The sequence below is a fragment of the Charadrius vociferus genome, unplaced genomic scaffold, assembly GCF_000708025.1.
Source record: "Charadrius vociferus isolate BGI_N301 unplaced genomic scaffold, ASM70802v2 scaffold431, whole genome shotgun sequence".
NCBI classification, from domain to species: domain Eukaryota; kingdom Metazoa; phylum Chordata; class Aves; order Charadriiformes; family Charadriidae; genus Charadrius; species Charadrius vociferus.
In genome coordinates this window covers 126,368-144,598 of record NW_009646943.1, presented here as the reverse complement: position 1 = coordinate 144,598, position 18,231 = coordinate 126,368, and the positions used below count along the sequence as shown (strand labels likewise).

At 42.5% G+C, this 18,231-nt stretch overlaps 1 protein-coding gene across 2 annotated transcripts in view; it reads right to left on the bottom strand.

Annotated features, from left to right (window-relative positions):
* Positions 1–9,243: 9,243 nt before the first annotated feature.
* Positions 9,244–18,231, bottom strand: part of FBLN5 (fibulin 5) — a 50,447-nt gene continuing 41,459 nt past the window's right edge. For both annotated transcript variants that reach the window (XM_009895059.1, XM_009895060.1), the window contains 4 exons: positions 15,559–15,681; positions 14,891–15,017; positions 11,802–11,997; positions 9,244–10,115 (listed from right to left, as the gene is read on the bottom strand). In XM_009895059.1, coding sequence (XP_009893361.1) covers positions 9,954–10,115; positions 11,802–11,997; positions 14,891–15,017; positions 15,559–15,681 — 608 coding nt within the window. In that variant the 3' untranslated portion in view covers positions 9,244–9,953. The remainder of the gene's footprint in view (positions 10,116–11,801; positions 11,998–14,890; positions 15,018–15,558; positions 15,682–18,231) is intronic.

The following is an 18,231-nucleotide window of genomic DNA, read 5'->3' as shown; positions in this document are numbered from 1 at the left end:
GAAGGCCACTATAAGGTCTCCCTGGAGCCTTCTCTTCTCCAGGTTGAACAACCCCAATTCTCTCAGCCTGTCCTCAAAGGAGAGGTGCTCCAGCCCTCTGATAATCTTTGACGCCCTCCTCTGGACTTGCTCCAACAGGTCTGTGTCCTTCTTATGTACCATAAGAATAACCTGAAAAGCAGACTATAAGCAGCTAGAGAAAGAACGATGCAGTGGCTTAGGTCTGGAAACCTCAGGTTATTTATGCCAAGAGCTAACGATGAGAAACTTTTTTTTCCCAAAGTGTCCATTCTCCACCAAAGTGAGGGGAAAGCCCAGCCATTTGGTGGCTTCACTGGTCAGGCCACTTCCACCAAGGCACACCAGTGGGGACCGAAGAACCAGCAGTCTTTGGTCCTGGGTCACAGGGCTACTTTCTCAGTTTCTTTGAGCAGTTTTAGAGAGTGGTTTGCTTCTGAAATTTTGCAGCCCAGCGTTCCTGCACTTGGCCTCTCCTCTTTCACTTTGCATGCATGCCAGTTCCATTTCAGTGTAATTTTTATTGAGCGTGTGATTCAGAATGAATGCGTTTGCAGTGTAGTGGAGGGAACTGACGTGTCCTTGTGATACTGTAAATGAGCAGCAGCAGTTCCTTTGAGTTCAAAACAGCTATGAAGATCTTTATCAGCTTTCTGAGCGGCTTGTAAATCATCACAGGCCCAGTGAATGGTGTATTACCTACCTCACCTCTGCAGTGAGTTGAGTGATGAGAATGCATGTCAGCAACTGTGTGACATAAGTTCGTTCACTTTCCACAAAGCGAAGGAGAGCCAGATTTGACTGCCCTTGTGATTTGCCGAAATAAGAACATTCCACCTGCAAAACACAAATCCAATGAGCAAACAGCCAAACCCCATTAGGCATGGGTCATTGAGTGTTGTGTGGGTGGAAAAACCTTTCTTGTACTCAAGTCACAAGCTATGTAGTGCAGGTGGGAGTGAGAACCAGCTACTAGTTAATGGTTTATGTATAAGGAAACCAGTTCAGTCTGTCTTGTATTAACACAAGGCAAGTTTATTCTGCAGAGCAAAGCCAAATTTTGCCTGTAGTCTCATGTTCACTGCACAAACTCCTGCCTTCACTGGTCCACGTTGTGCCTCCAAGATCCAGCGTGACTGTGAGAGGAGAGTGGCACTGCGTCAGCCTGGGAGGAGAGGTCATCTCCTGGCATCTGCCAGTAATGCCTCTAAGGCTGCAGCACGCAGCCCGTTCACCCTCCGATACACGCTCCCAACACATGCTGGGTAAAGCATGGCTGGGGCTTGGGGGAACCGGGCAAGGCAGCCATCCCCACCATCAGAAGTTATGACCTGCTCCAACCTTCAGTGGAGTTGCAGGGCAAAGAAGTGCCTCAGAGATATCCATCTCCTGGTACGGGTAGAATAGTATTACACAAAATTTTAATTTGAGCCGTGCATAAACCGAGCAGTAAATGAAGGTAAAATACCCACATATACCCCCCAGTATGGGCAAGTTTACAACATAAAAACTGTGAAAGAAAATTAGCCTCCTGAGAATTAATTGTGTTTTGCTTTGAAGTTTTCTCTGCTACCGTCTACTTGTTACTAGCGTTTATGACCAATAGATGTACCAGTATCATTGATCCTCATTCAACCTGCTTTCCAGAGGGGTTACATGATTCTGGCATGAATGCTTGCAATGATCTTATGTGATCACCCCTAAACCAGGCAATGATCAAAATAAACTATAATTCACGTATAATTTTTGTTAGCAATATATTTTTTTTATTTATTTTAATAAAGCTTTAAAATAGTCCCTATTGGCATATTCAATGTAAATTGCTCACAAGTTGTAAAACAATACAATTAAAAGCTCATTTTCTGCTACAAATGAAGTAATGGTTATAGGCTAATGGGGCAGGCCGAGGGACATTGAAACCATCCATTTTAAATTACAATATTCCTCTTCTGAAAAGAATGAAGACTACAAAATATATTTATTAATCTGGACAGCCTGCAAGTAAGAGTTAGAGAAATGACTGTTTAAGCAGAAGAGAAGTTCTGTGGTGCATCCGTTGAGCTGGGCAGTGAGTTCTTCTCCCTGCACCTGTACCAGTTGCAGGAGAAACTATTGGTATGAGGTGATGCTATATGTGCTATACCTTAAATTGTACTTATAGGTTTCCGGTGTCCAGTGTATCTTGTTAGGTGACAGGTTGGCCGGGGCAGCGGGATTTTTTTGAAAACTGATGCTGCATTCAAACAGAAGAATGCTGCCCTCCTATTTTTCCTGAAGTGACTGTTAGCACTTTTCTGTCTTTCAAAGGCCCAAGCAAGGCTAAAACGCTTTGTACAGCCAGGGAGAGACTTGTCTCAGGGATCCTGCACACCGAGAGCATTCCTTAGCACTTTTACATTATTTTGGTTTGTCCTTCCCTTGCCTCTGGCCATGGCTGCCTCTTCCTTGGCTCATCCGTCAGCCAGCCATTGTGTCTGTATCCTGGTAGGGATCAACCGTGCTTAATCCCGCCGGTGGGAGACAAGGATGCTGGAGGTCAAGGAGTGAATTCTTCCTTTTCCAGATGTTGCGTGGGATGTCTTCATTCCAGAGCTATTTATAGGCTACATGGGTACTTATCTTTCTAAGGAGATAATCTCCTTTTTAATATTTTAGGTTTCTGGTTGATTATTTTTGTCCATAGCAATGACATCATAACCAAAGCACTGAAGGTTAACTAACGAGCAAGCTCTTTTTTATTAACTTTCTGGTTCAATTGTAATTTTATCCCGCAAGAATTCTCTTTTTTCATCTATGGCAATGACTTTACACTGGCGTGAACTGAATGCTGTCACTTACACCATCGTAACTCACACCAAATCAGAGTGGGTAATTCTAAGTGAGCACAACCCTGGGGAATGGCAGAAGGATTTGCTAGAGCTCGCTGCAGGTAGTACACATGTAGTAGGCAAAAGCTTGGTCCTGTCATTTTAAATTTTCCATAGAGGTATAAACACAATGAGAAATTTTATACATGTTATGAAGTAAATCTCCACTTGACATCATTAAGAAGTCAGTGAAGATATCTCTCCTCCAGCTGAGGACATGTCTGTGTGAGTTTTGTGCCTTCCTCACTGGCCGGGGTCCAGGCTTGGGCTGATGGGTATTTCTGATCGCTGCAGGAGCCCCCGGGATCTCTGTAGAGCAGCTGCTGGTTTGAAAGCCGGCAGTTTTTCTGTCCCAGTCCCCTCCCTGAATGGCCTCAGATGTCAGAGTCCAAAGGAATATTTATAAATGATGAACTAGATTCAGGTTTTCTTAGAGATACTGATTTGAATAACAAATCTGTGTAATCTTAGCAGGCCTTCTGCCTCTTTGTTTGCGTTTCACGTAATCTACAAAATGAGTTTACTGACCAAAATGTTCCTTAAAACCAGTGAATTCTTATGAATACTGGAGAAGTCTGGTGCTGGGCTTTTGAATGGCCTGTGCATTATATGTAGGCAGCCAGGAAACACCATATGTTTTGAGGATTTTGTCAAAACTAGCCTTTGTAGCTATGATTTCACATGTTGAATACAGAACATTTGCAGCAAGTTGCTGATGAACAATCTCCAGACTAAGGTCCCAGTCTTGAAAAACTCATGCACATGCATTACTCTGAACACTGCAGAATCTCAAGCAAGTCAATTCCTTACAGGTTACAGAGGGGAACAATTTCTATGAATGATGCATGAGTCATGACTCTACAAAGGTCTGGGTGTAGCTTGATGTTCTAACAATATGTAGAGTCAAATGCCTGCGTTGACCTTTGAAGAACAGGGGTGAGGAATCATTCATGGAAACACATCAATGAATGGCTTGAAATACCAGAGGGAATTTCAAAGTGTCAAAGGATATCTCAAGAAATCTTAATGTACCCAAAGATAGTGCCCACAGAGAAAGAGATACTGCAATCATACTACTGTTTATTTACTGGAAACAATCTTTCAGCTCTACTGTCAAAATAATACATATCTGTTTACATTTACACCACTGACACTGAGATTCAAGACTTACAATAAAACTGGGCTAAATCCGGACCTGACGTAAGGTGGTTAGTGATCACTGACTTCAGCGTAGTGGTGATCACATCGCACTCTCTCTGACTGGGCCAAATACTCTGTTTGCAAACTGGGAAAACCCCACCCAAGGTGGGGTGAAGAGCCTAAGGATGTATTGCATAAGCATGTCCTTATCAGGCTTCTTGAAAAGCCTTGAGACTATCAAGCCAGCATGATATGGACACAATTTCAGGAGAGAAGTGACTCATCAGGACCTAAAAGGGCTTCTACCACCTTCAAAACTGGGGGGCTGTGAGTTTTTTTTAAATCCTCTTCCCGAAGCCAGGTTCTACCAGCAGGCTGGGCAATCCCTGTGGCCATTCAGACCCAATACTTTGCTATAAGAATGCCTGCCGACATTGCAGTGGGAGGAGGGTACAAAAGCAGCAGATGAGCCAACAGCAGTGCCGGCATTTCCAGTGAAACACACAAAGAGCTTGTTGTACAGATGGTGGATGCAGAGGAACCTGGCAGGGAAATAACGGATCTGCCTTGGCTATGAGAAAAGCAACTGAGGTCAGTCAGAGCCTAGAAGAGACACATAGCCTACAACTGATCTCCAAAAAGCAAAGCGAAAAATGTTACGTAGTGCCAGAGGAGAAATGGAGCTCACTCAGCATGTGCTTGCAGTGCATGACCATAATGAGATCATTTGTCCAGGACAAACTCAAAAGGGAGAATGAGTGACTTCTGGGATACAGGAGGGAATTGAAAGAGATTGAATATTTCAAGAATTTTTGGTTGCTGAAGTGTTTTCTAAAGATCCCTTTGCTACCCAGTTACATTCCTCAATTCTTACATCAAGATTACTGCATCGTTATTCGCTTGCTGGTGTAAAAGTGTATCTGCCTTGTCCCCAGACTCTCCCTTGTGTGACTTCACCAATATTAGTTGAATTACACAGGAGGATCAGTTTGGCCAGTGGAAACCACTAGGGGGATCTCAGAAGTTTGAACTCAGAACTGGAGTAGATGAGATTTCCACCTCTGATGTGCACACTTATAAACATCAGATGCGCTCTGCACTGAAGCAGACAAGGAAAGAGGCAGCTGCAGGACCAGAGACATCCCCGCACAAACACCTCTGGACCATTACACTCCCTACAGCCCTGACCCTTCAGCAGAGGTCACCTTTCTGGGTAGGCTTTCTGCAGAATCCCTTAAAGTCTAGTTAAGACCACCAGCCTCAGTCTTCATGCATGGCACCTACTTTGGGGTTGAGCTGTTCAGAATTGGTTCAAAGACTTAAAACAACAAAATGCAATGTGTATAAATCACTTGTCTGCACTTGTGTCAGATGAGGAAACACAATTTGCTTGTGCTGTATTATCTTACAACTCTTTGACTTCCAAATGCAGACCCACACTGCCACAACTAGCTTTAGCTTCTGTAAATTCTCCTTGTATACATGCACAGTGCTTTACACACACACGGGGAAGATCCTAAGGATGCTTTTTATCTTTCTGTTAAAGAGCAGCAGTCGTGCGAATTAACACCAGCTGAGGGTTTTGTCCATCCAGGATAGAGATTTATTTAAACAATAGTGCCTGTCAGGCTTGAATAGCATTAGGGCATACTTTTATTCCTTTTTTTTTTTTTAACATCATTGTGCTATGCAATTTTCATTGGGTTCTAATACAGCTACATGCTATGGAAGATATTCAGTAGCATCTTTTGTGAATAAGCCAGACTGGAGAACTTGAATGACCACACACTACTGATTCTATTGCTCTGGCTGCTCTAGACATAGAAACAAGCATATGTAAGTTCTGCTGATGCTGATACCATGTTTGTGAGACAATGAAAGTTGACTTTTCTAAAAGCTGAGCCAAAAAAAGGTAAATATGAGTAGAGGCCCCCAACTTGAAAAGGAGAAAGCTCTGTGTGAATGGCCCTGGACACTACACTCAGTGATGCTGCGTGAGCAGATACCCGAAGAAGCTTAGTTATTGTCAATAAAGTTATTGTTGTCAAAGAAGCATAAGTTGAAAAGCGATTCTGTAGGATCCAGAAAACTCTTAGGTGAATTAACATTTTGTTTTCTGTGTCAAAAAAAGTCAGTCCCCTAAAAATATCTCAAAGTCAAATAAACCAGATGATAGGACCCATTCGGGTCTACAGCACTGAGTCATTCATCTCTTGCCATTCTTCTCCCTCTGGCACCTAACCTGACTAGCATGAATCACTTGGCTCATCTGTGAGAATAGATTCTCCTTCCCAATCATTGTGACCTGTATCAAAGATTACTGCCATTTCTGCTTTTGTTTACTTTTATTCCAATTATGGCACTGGCAATAGGTGCTGTACAAACACATAGTGAGAGGCAATCTTTCTCCCGAGGACCTTCATTTAAACAGACGTGACAGCCGAGAGGCAGGAGAGGCAAAGAGCTGTCCCTCCCCAGCTCGGCCAGGGAATGGCTCTCCCACCCTGAGGGAGCAGAGCCGGAGGGAAGCCACGCGTACCCAGACCAGGGTCGGTGCCCTCATCTGGTGCCGGCCAGAATATTGTCTATTAGCCACATGGTAAAACTCTGTCTTAGAAAATCCTCTGCAATAGGTTAGAATAAAGAATCATTTTCTGAGGGGACCTGGAATTCTGTCTGCTTTTAGAGAGGCCCGGCCTCAAAGGAGAACATGAATGTATACAGCAGTTGCAAGTTCGCATTTTTAACTTTCATGCTGTAAAAACCTGACATGCACAGTCCTTTTTTTTATTTGGTGAGAATCGCTGTAATATACGAGCCTGAGATGGTCTATTGGAAACAAACCCCTGACTAGGAAATGGAGAGTTTAGATGTTATAAACTGCTAGTAATTTATTATTTTGAGATTGGCATACATTTTGGCAAAGTTAAAGTTGGCTGGAGTGATAGTGAGTGATGAAAGATGTTATGGCGGTCAAGAAGTGGCTGAATTCCTTTGTTTCCAGACTTTTCACTCTTTTTTTTTTTTAAGGCGCAGAATGTTTATATAGAAAGTGTAATATTGTTTTATGAGTATTTGCTGGACCCTGCTAAAACCAAGCATTCAAGCTCTACTCTTTTAACAAAGTGTTTTGTTATGGAATTCCTCTGGGGTTTGATGTTTCTAAATTAGGGTTAAATCAGGTTGGTATGTGGGGGCCATGGGAGAACAGCCCAGAAGTGAGAAACTGTCTGATGTCTAACAGGGTGCACTTCCTCTCCAGAAGGTGATGTGATGGCAGGAAGAGAGATGACTTCTCGACTGGACATGAAGAAGACATAACATAGGGGCACAAAAGGGGGAAAAGGGGCTTTTAAGCACTGGGAAAACTTTCAGCATGTTAAGAGTTTAATGTCTTTAATTCAAGACCCTGCCTGCCCCTTGTCTGCTGTCTGCTGACCCAGAGCCTGCTTGTTTCCCATGTCTCACTTCCATCGTCTGCGATACATGAGCACTTCTAGCCCCATGGTTATAAACTAGCATTCCTCCTTCCTGGTCATCTCTATTTTTCCCCTCCAAGTCTGTGGCATATGATGAGCCATGATACACTAAAGAAACACATTCTTGTTTCTGATATTTCTCTGCACGTTTCCTCTACATTTATCTCCTCCAAGTCGGCTACTCACAAAACTCATTGGCGTCCCGCCCTCAGTTTGGCCCGCTAAACCCTGGAGTCAGGCTCCAGCTTCTTTGTTTGAACAGTGAAGGACAGCCTGTGTACAGAGCTCTGAGCCACGGGATCCCAGGACATTGTAGCAGCATGGAGAAAACTTTAAACCATAAAGAAAGGGAAGCTGTTAAGCACACTCAACTCGGCATTTCGTTGCTGTGAGCCATTGCATCAGGGCTTCCTTCAAGCTGAGTACAAGTAAAAAGAGCAGAGTGTCTACTAAAGCTAGGGAAAACCAACTCCGGACTAACTCACAAAACTTATTAAGAGAAAGAGAGTCAATTTTCTGGTTGTCATGCAGTCTGTGCTGTGATAACTTTCTGAGTCTGTATTCTTCCATTTAGTACTCCACTTTACTGAAGACCTCACGTAATGCTTCTACTCTGCTCCAGCCTGTTCACATTATAATCTTCATAAACTCTTTTTCCAGAGTAGCGTTAAGCACTTCTATTCTTCAAAAAGGTGAAGCAAAAGTTACCTTTCTTGCCCTGGCGATGCTGGAGAGCAAATGAGTCAATAAGGAAAAAGCAGGGGGGAGAAGCAGAAAAGCTTGCTTCAGAGAAATTTAAGAACAAGGCATATGAACCTTCATTCCTACTAAAACAAAAGACCAAACTGTCAATAGCTTCAACAAAGCGAGCATTATACCTCTGAACTATACAATTATTATTATTTTTTTTCAAACTCTTAAACATATATATATAGATTTAGCTTAGCACTGTGAGGCCTCAGCTGGAATACTTTTCACAGTTTTGGGCACTGCGCTTCAAGAAAGATGTGAACCAACTGGAGAGAATCCAGGCGAGAGTAACAAGAATGATCAAAGGTCCAGAAAATGTGATGTATGAGGAAAGACCAAAAGAATTGGGTTTGTTTAGACTAGAGAGAAACAGTCTGAGGGGAGACATGACAACAGTCTTCAGACATGTTAAAGACTGCTGCAAAGGGGAAGACAAACTGTTCTGTTTCTACTAGAAGTAGGCTAAAAAGCAATGGATTTAAATTACAACAGCAGAGATTCAGATCAGATTTCAGGAGAAACTATCTATTGGTTACAGCAGTTATACCTGAGAAGACATTGCCTATGGAAACTGTGGGATCCCATCGTTTGAAGTCTGGGTACTGCTATAGCAGGATCTGCTTTGTGGCAGAGGCATGAACTGTAAGTCCAAGTCCTTTTTGGCTTATTTTCCCCGACGTTAGGAATGTAGGAGAGAGACTGCACGTGAAGGGAACAATTCTTTTTTTTTTCTGAAGGAATTTAGATGGATCTGAGCTGAGAGGTCCTTGAACAGGAGATTAGTTGCAGCCTTAACTACAGTTAGTGTCACTGCCTTACAACCATTACAAACCATTTGTAACTACCACACTCGGGGAAAAATAAAGTTCTGATTCTCATCTGCTCTAAAGTCCCTGGACGCTATTCTGGCAGCGGAGGCCTGTGTCAGAGAGTTGGGGTGTAAATAAGCATAACACCCTAAACATTGTAAAACATACCAACCAGTGAGAGATTTCTATGAACTCTGTTATATAGGAAGATTTAATAGAGGAAGGAACCCAAACATGTGACACTTTGTTAGAAAGTAGAAGATTACATAGTACAACATGTGTTTTGGATTGAATTTACAATGAATTTTAACTATAAAATAGAATCAAAGAAAAAACAGGTGAAACTAAGAGAAATGCAAGGTGAATTGAGACAAAGTGCCTGACTGGTAATTCCAGAAATAATTGGGAATGTAAGTTGGCACTTCTGAGATCCCTTGTTTCAATAGGTGGCTTTTTGTTTCTGTTTCTGCTTGTTTGTCTGCTTTCCATGTACAGTGAAAAAAAAAAAAAAGGCAAGATTGCAAAAGCCAGCTTTTTCCTCAGTTTCTTTGGTGCTTTTTGCTAAGCAGCCTCGGAGCTACAGAGGTTCACAGTCTTTCAAACATAGACTCATACCCTAGAAGTGTTTACAATGGAAAGAAGAGTCCTTAAAATATGTGACCACATAGAGAATCATAGGGGATCTGCTGACGGTACATCTTCAGATGTCTGCATCCTGGTAGGGACCGTGCATGAAGAGGCCTCCCTCCTCGGACAGGCATGGGTCACTGGGTCTGTGGGAATACTGGTTTGGTTTAGAGCTGCTATACGTACTGGCTTCTGAGGAGAGAGTTCTGCAGAGGAGGAACTGTCTCTTTTGTTTTAATGTTTCCAGGGCACAAACTCAAGGTTTAGAAGGAGTACTGTGATACGTATATCCTCAGCCGGATGACAGAGCTTCCTCTGAAGTTGATGACGGTGTTAACAGTGATCATTTCCAAGTCCAGCTGAATAGTACGGGGCCCCTTCACGGGGCGGGTCATTACCAGCGTAGCGCTGATCGGTCCTGTTTGCTGTGTGCAAAACAAGAAGAAGCAGGTGAGATTTTAAAAAACAGCTCTTGAAAACTATCATCTCAGGTGAGACCACATTACGGCCATGGTCTTTGAGCAGCCAAAATAACACTATTTTCTGTTGCTTTGGTAGAAACGACTGCAATTCACAGGGGAGAGAGAGCTTCATTTCATTATTTGGCTGCATTTCAGTGTTTTGTATGAACTATCACCTTCTACAGTTTGTGAAGCCTTTGGGAACCCTGCACATAAAAGGAGCTATTGAACATAGAAATTTGCTATTGTCCAAATGGAAAAAGATGAAAACATGGATTTAGGGTACGCACAAGCAGTGACACCTTTTTTGTGTGTGTGTAAGTTATTATTTTGTTTAATATAAAGAGCACTGTTACTTTGAAGCAGCAAACACCAAGAAGGGGTTACGTTAACAGAACTTGGAGAACAGATGTTCCTATGTGAACAGGATCGGGGATTGTTGTATAATTGCATATGTTAACTTTGCAAAACTTTACCCTCTGAAGAGAGCTTTAAATATGTGAAGGCACTTTAGAAAAAATTGTCTTTTAGTGAGTGAAAGCAGACCTTTGAAGTATCTGGACAGAACGGTGGATTACGAGCAATTAAAGATCAGAAAATGAATGGGTACGTGATAAATAAATAAAAGAAAACTAGCAAACTCGAGCAATGATGCTGGTTGCTGGAGCCCTAGCATCTGGCAGATCAACCCAGATGAGGGGAAAAGGTTGGTGAGATCAGTAATGACTTTGCAACAGGAAAACTCTCTTGTGAGATGTAAACGATCATTCTTGGACCACTTGTCATTTTGGCATTTTGAAACATTTTCTTTTTTTTTTTAAAGTGAGAATCTGAGGCTCTCAGGAGAACTGTGTATTGGAGTCTACCAAAATCCGTCATGCTACGGGTTTCTGTGAGGTATGGGAACCATCAATAGCCACTGAACATCACTTAATATGAATATCAAAGCCAGGTTTTGCCTAGGGTTACAAATCAACATTCTGAACAGCACCATCCCTGGGGGCTGTGCCCTGTTCTCTGTAGGCATTACCCCTGCGTGTCAGAGGTGCAGTGAAGGTGACTGTGGAATGAGGTGTCTTCTGAGGAAAATTCAGATTAAAAAAAAAAAGTAGTTGTGTTTTCTCTAACAGTGTCTGCATAAAGTGCGTGTTCTCAGTAAAAAGAATACATAACAAATAAAAGCAAAGAACCCAGAAAGTCAGTTCTTGGGATAAAGGGTTATTTTTCCCTTACTTTTTCGATTTTCAGGTTTTTCGTTTTCCGATGAAGATTTAAAAAAAAAAAAAAAAAAAAGAGAAATGTTGACTCTTTCAGTGACAAGTACTGATTGTCCATCACATAAAAAACTTTTTGGCACAACAGCTTCTCTTGAGCGTAGGAGACATGAGCTATTCTTAGACATGTGTACAGCCCTGGACTTTCCCGAACCTAATGTCTCATAAAACAAGCGTGTTTGCTTTGGGCAGTTTACCTTCCTGAAAGAGCCAGCAGCCCCTGCAGATCAGCGCGCTGCTCTGCATCTCTGCGTGTAAAAATACCTCATACTGAAGGTTTAAATGATATTCACTAAAAACTGAGCTCTGCTATTGGAAGGATATTCAGCTAACAAGAAGATGCCCCGTGTTTTCTCTCAATGAGCGCCAGACTTACCCGCATGTAGAATTCCCTGCCCTCGTTCCCTGATTTGATCTGGAAGATGTAATAGGCTCCAGGGTAGCGAGTTGTTGCTTGCATCTGAAAAATGTCAGAAGGCACAGACCGCCCGGACACCATATCCATCACTCTGTACAAGATGGTGAATGGCTGATCTCTGCAACCGGCGTTTTCAGCGGGACACATGCAGCGGCTGTCAGAAATAAGATTGGCATCAGGGGTTACAAATTGCTGTAATATTTGATTCTTTATATGCAAGCTGCATAAATAAATAGGCAAACAATGCTGTTCACCACCTAAAAGGATCAATGAAACTTGTAGCAAATTTACTCACTTTTAGTATTCGCTGTGCTGCTATTCTGGCCTACCTATATCCCTGCCTTCTTTTTCTTGTCTTCTAGGCCAAAATATCTCGGCATCCTTTGTCTCCTTACATCACTCAAAAATCTGTACTTCCTTTAAAGCAGATCTGCAGGTGTAGAATACCCAGTACATGTTTGTTCAGACAATAATTTATACTGAACTGTCCCCCAAATTGTTAATTATTGGACCATTCCACTGATGGTGCTATATAAATGTTGTATTCTTTGTTTAACAATCTTTCCTATACTACATGAAAACATACAAGACATCCCGGATCAAACCACACCTGTAACATCAAGTGCAGAGCCCTAAGGAAGAGCAGGATAGGCAGCAGAGCATATGACAGTTCCACCAACAGTCTCCAATTGTTTGTGATTTGGGAAATCCTTGCAACAAAGATGTCTTCTATGTATTCATCAGCCCTTAATGCATTTCTTATCCATCAGCTTGTCCAGCTTCCCCTTACACACACTGGAATGTTTGGCTCCCTGCAGCCAGGAGCTCCACAACCCACTCCACCACTCTCTGCAGTGTCCCTTGCTGACTTAGTCGGATGCCCCCAGCTCTTCTATTGACAGGACAGCAGCCAGTCAATCCCTGATCATCCACCTCACACGACTCAGGGTTTCATATTTGACCCCGTTCATGGCTGAAGAGTCCTGACTTAGTTGCGTCTCACAAGGAAGCTATTCCATACTTTTGATCATCCTCATCGCTCTTTATGAACCTTTGTCTGGTTATATTTCTTTTGAGAAGAGGGGAAGGAACTGCACAGTCTTAAAGCTATGGGTACCCAATGACACATGCTCTAAGGATCTTCTCTACCTATTGACACCTCAAGTTCAGATTGAGTTTCTCACCTCTAGTGAGTACTGCAGATCATGGGACTACCTATGACAACCCTCAAGTCTCAGTTTGGATGGGTTAAAATTCGGTCAGTGCTCTTTATTTATTTTCTGAATTTGGGATTGTCTCTTTACTTTACATTGAATTTCATATGCCATTTTTATTGCACAGTCATTGAGGCTGCTTCTGCAATTCTTTTCTTCCCACACGTTTCTCTGCTGTCCTCAGATACTGTTGCAGACTTTGCCCACCTCATGGTTTATCTTTTTACCCAGGCTGATTACAAATGTGTTGGACAAAGCAGATCCCGTTCAGACCTCTGCAGAACTTCACTATGAAAGCTGACAATTTCATACTGTACTCTGGTTTTTATCTTTCAACCTCTTATTCTTCTGTGCCTGGACTTCTCTCTTACTTATGGCAGCTTAATTTCCATAATAACCTTAGGTGAGGTTCTTTTCAGAAGCCTTTGGAAACCCAAGCAGACTGCATCAGCTCATCTGCCCTAGCCCCACGCTGCTGATTTCTCAGAGAACTCTACCGAAGTTGTGAGGCAGGATGTCCCTTTATAAAAGCCACACTGGGGAATTTACTGGAAAAGAGTTGGGTCTTTTTGCCTATTTTTTCTATAACCTCCACTACTGACATCAATTTCAGACAGTTCTTCTGTCATGTCCCCCACAGACAGGTTCCTGGCATTGCAGACACCCAATTCCTTCCACAGAGAACACAGATGCAAGGAATTCACTTGGCTTTTATACTGACCACTTCTAGACATATGGCACAAATTAAATGCAGTCACATCTAGACACAAGCCAAAGCCACCAAATACAAAGCTCAGAGATCAAGAGTTCTTGTGCAAGCTGATCTACGAGGACTCCATAGTTGGGCTTTGGGGAATTTAGATACAGAGGCTTTAGATATTTCAACTTCCAGTTTAAACTCTACCACCTCTGAAGGTAGGTAAACCCAGAACTGGAAGAACAGAACGTGTCCACTCCTCAGCTGCCCTAGTTCAGAAAGCAATGTAAAGACATGAATAAATGATAATGGAAAGAAGCTGATTCTTCATCTCGTCTTTCTATAAAATACACGAGGCTACCAAGCAATCTGAAGTAATTGGGTTTAGTGCAAACATGATGGATGAAATCCTATGTGCTGCAGTATATAGAGATCTGTCTGGAGCCGAAATATTTTGAGCCCCAGGCTCAAAATGTACATTTTACAAAAATGTAAAAGAAACAAGTAATTTTTAGAAATGTGGGAATTTTTTTTTGCTTGATCAAATAATTCCAAATTTAGACAGTAACAGCGCTAACAGTCCCATCCAGACATATGCAATTTCTAGACAAGGCTGTGGACTTTTCAGCACTTTTAACCTTTAAGCAGTAGGAAACTACTTGTATCCTGCTATAAGCATCATCTAATGTCTTAAAGTACTTCCCAGACATGAGATAGTTAGTATTTACAGGAAATACTCAATAATACTAACAAACAGGCTGCATTTGAGCGTATATGAAGTCAATTAGTAATGTAAGTAAAGGTCTCTTATTACATTACAAACCTTGCTGTTTTCTCTACTCACTGATAAGTGTTTTTCCAGTCTAACTTTCCACACATCTGAGTATCGTATCATATCATACCATATCACATCACATTACATCACATCATATCATATCCCACCTGGTGACCTGGTAAGGAATTGCAATTTATTATTTTTATACAGCTTACCAATGGTAAACACAGCAACTGCATGTACATATAGATCTCTAGACACACTTCATGGCCATGTTGTAAAAATGCAGCTTATTTGGTTCACTCTAGATACACTTCACACAGGTAGAATTTGCTTTTGTGGCTGTGGGTATGTTACTCACTTCTCATTAATCTGGATATAAGGTTCCTCACATCTTACTGGGTCTAAACATTTATATTCCCCTGGGATATTGAAACACGTTTGCTGCGGAGTGCAGGTGAAGTTTCTGATTTCACATTCATTGATATCTAAAACACAAGAAATGAGAAAAAGGCTAAAGCAGGGAAATATTTGCAAGATACTACTCTTACAAAGCGGTTTCCTTCTTAAGCAATTGCCCCAAAATTCATAACACTCTGGCACCCTGACAAGTGACCTTTTGATAACCCCTCTTTTAAGATCAGTTTTTAACTCCATTCATTTCTGTTTATTGGCGTGCTCCCATATACTAAGTGCTGCAAAAATAGAAAAGAAATTGGCTGCTCAGGCTGTCTGACCTTAGTATGGGAAAACTAGAGAGAGACGTGCAGCAGAGAGGAGAGCATCTGAGGGCTTTCCTGTGTAGCTGTTTCCTAGTCGGTAAAGTCTTAACTTCCACCAACACACCAATTGACCTCAGTGGGACTATTCACATGATGACATTCTTACCAGAATTGCATGATTGGCCCCTACGAGTATTTCACTGTGCGATGCCAAGACGAAGCATCTCAGTTCTTGAAAACCTCTTTCCAGACACAGGACCTATTTTCTGGGCCCCTCGAGTTTTAATCAGCACAGGAATGTTCTTACCTTGGCAGCTTCTGCTATCATCAAGCAAGTTATAGCCCGAAGGACAGATACAGTAGTAAGAACCCGGCCCGTTCACACATTCATGCTGGCAGAGGAACTCTGAGAAGCTGCATTCGTCCATGTCTGCAGTGGTAAAACAAAGTTTAGTGTCTTTGGCTTTACAGTAAAAAGACCAATCCCGCAGGCAGGTGGCCATCCAGACTACGTGCCCATCAGCCCAGCTGGAGGTTGGCACCCTCCAACTCCTTAGAGCTCTATAGCAACCTGGGAAAATGCTATACAACAAGTTCTTGGCTAAACATTTTTCTCCTAGGGAAACCAAAGCTGCTGCTGAACACAATGCATGGCTTTTATTTATTTATTTTTCTTTTCGAATACCTGTCACCAGTTGGCCATGTTTTCAGTTCTGTTTTACGTCAGAGATAGAGCTACTCTAACAACAAAGCTGCAACTGTAATTTGAAAGGAAAGACTTGGCGGTGGTTTTCTTTTCTTTTTTTTTTCTTCTTTTTTCTGGAGAGCAAACTTCCCTTTCCCAGGGCCACATGGGTCCCAGCAGAACTCCTGCAGCCAGCCCCGGCTGTTTTATGTTTCTTAGCCTCCAGCCAGTTACTTCCAAGGCATTCCAGCAAGACTACAGAGCTCATCCCAGCTTGGGTCAGACCTACTGGAAGGCCCAGCCATCTCCCAGCAGATACCCAGGAAGCTAAGCAGCCTGTCAAATCGCTGATTGAAAGCAGAAATTGTGCTGTTTTCCCCTTGCACTCATGAATTGACCAGTCATTGTACTCTGCAGGACTGTGCTCAAGCGAGAAAGACGAACTTCAGAGCTGCCCATGGAGGCATGGCTGACTGAGGGGAAAACACATGCGAAGGCGCTAGACTGAGGGAGGCTGCAGTTAATCATTTCCTTATTTCCCTGTTCAGGGGAAGAAAGAAACAAAGGCCAGAGCCCCAGCCAGGAACTCCCAAGTTCTTATTCCCAGCTCTGATATGTTGACTCTCCCAGGCAAATCACTTTTACTCTTCAGACTGAATTTCCCTTTCTTCTAAATTGGGCTCAGTCCATTTATCCACTTTTGGTGGTTTGTGCAGATGGATTGGAAAGTATTTGAAGTCCAAATATGTTAAAGGGGCTTTAAGGCTGCAACCACATTATCAGAAGGGAGATGAAAGGAACTCTATACCTACATAGTCCTGTTACTGTGTGACTTGCCCCAGTGAGTTTGATGAATAAAACACCTTCCTGACAAAACATGGACTGAGGGCTGACTCCATAAAGGGACTGAGATATCACCCACCCCTTCAAGGTGTCCTAGCCCAGTGCTCCAGTGCATCAGATTCATATAACTTGTGCTCAGCTGCTGTCAAGTGCTGGAGGGCCTTAGAGCCCCAAGGGTCCTACATTTCTGCTGCCGAGCCCACACGGGACAGACATGTCTTTGCTGTTCCTAAACACTTCTGGTATTCTGCTGACTGCCCGCAGGGGACAAGATGGTAGGCATTTCAGAGCACATCTAATGCACATGCAAGATGTCTGTGATTAGAAAATAATGCCGCTGTTGGGAAAGCCAGCTTGAAATCTCTGTCTCTCTCCTTGAATTGGGGCAGGGATTCCTCCCATTGTCAAGGTAAGTTGGCTGCTGGGCCATGGACTAATCCAGCGGCTGTTGAAGTACATCTGGATCCTGAGTGTCTCATAGGAGTGTCATAGAATCATAGAATGCTTTGGGTTGGAAGGGACCTTTAAAGGCCATCCAGTCCAACCCTCCTGCCACGAGCAGGGACATCTTCAGATAGATCAGGTCCACCCTGACCTTGAATGTTTCCAGGAATGGGGCATCTACCGCCTCTCTGGGGAACCTGTAAACCCTTAACCTGCGTTCTCCTAACCAGGCATTCCCTTTGTGAGCCTCAGCGATGTCTAGTGATTGCTTGTGAAGTGAAAAAAGCTCATCCAGAGAAATTCGACCTGCTTTGACAAGTATTTTGTTGCACAGAATTGTCAAGAAAAGGCTTTTTGACCTAAATCTGGGTGGTGGAAAGTCCCTTTTGCTGGCTTCACTCTCAGACTTGAATGAGGCTCAAGCACCACCTCTCCTGTCACCGTTTTGTACTGGCAATGTTTATGTGGCACTGCACTGAACTTAACTGGCTCAGGCCCCCAACTGGCTCAGGAGCACATAAAAAGGTGCAGGAGTCTAACTTAGAAGCAGAAAAACCATTAGAAAGCAGAAAACTTAAGTTAGGTGTTGCAGCTCTAAATGCTAAATGCATAAGACCCCTTTAGAGATTTAAATCTTTGTTCTTTCCCTTATAATAAGGAGGTTTGCAGGGAGGAACAGCTTTGGAAACACTAATCTATACACATACTGCATATCACATGTCCTGTCTCTCAGAAACAGCATGTTACATCTGTTTACTGTAAATTAAAAAACAAGTATTTTCCAGTGTGTTTTTCCTTCCAAGAAATATTGGCTGGATTCTCTAATTTTATCAGGCTGTGGGAACATTAAGCACAGAAATAAGTTTTGCCTTCAATTAAAATAAAGCAATAAAAATAAAAACAAAAACAAGAGAAGAAAAAGTACAGTGACATAGGCACAGTTGCTTCTGCTATGTGCTGAACAGATTAGCAATAACTGTACTAAGAAACCATATATTGTTTCTGAAG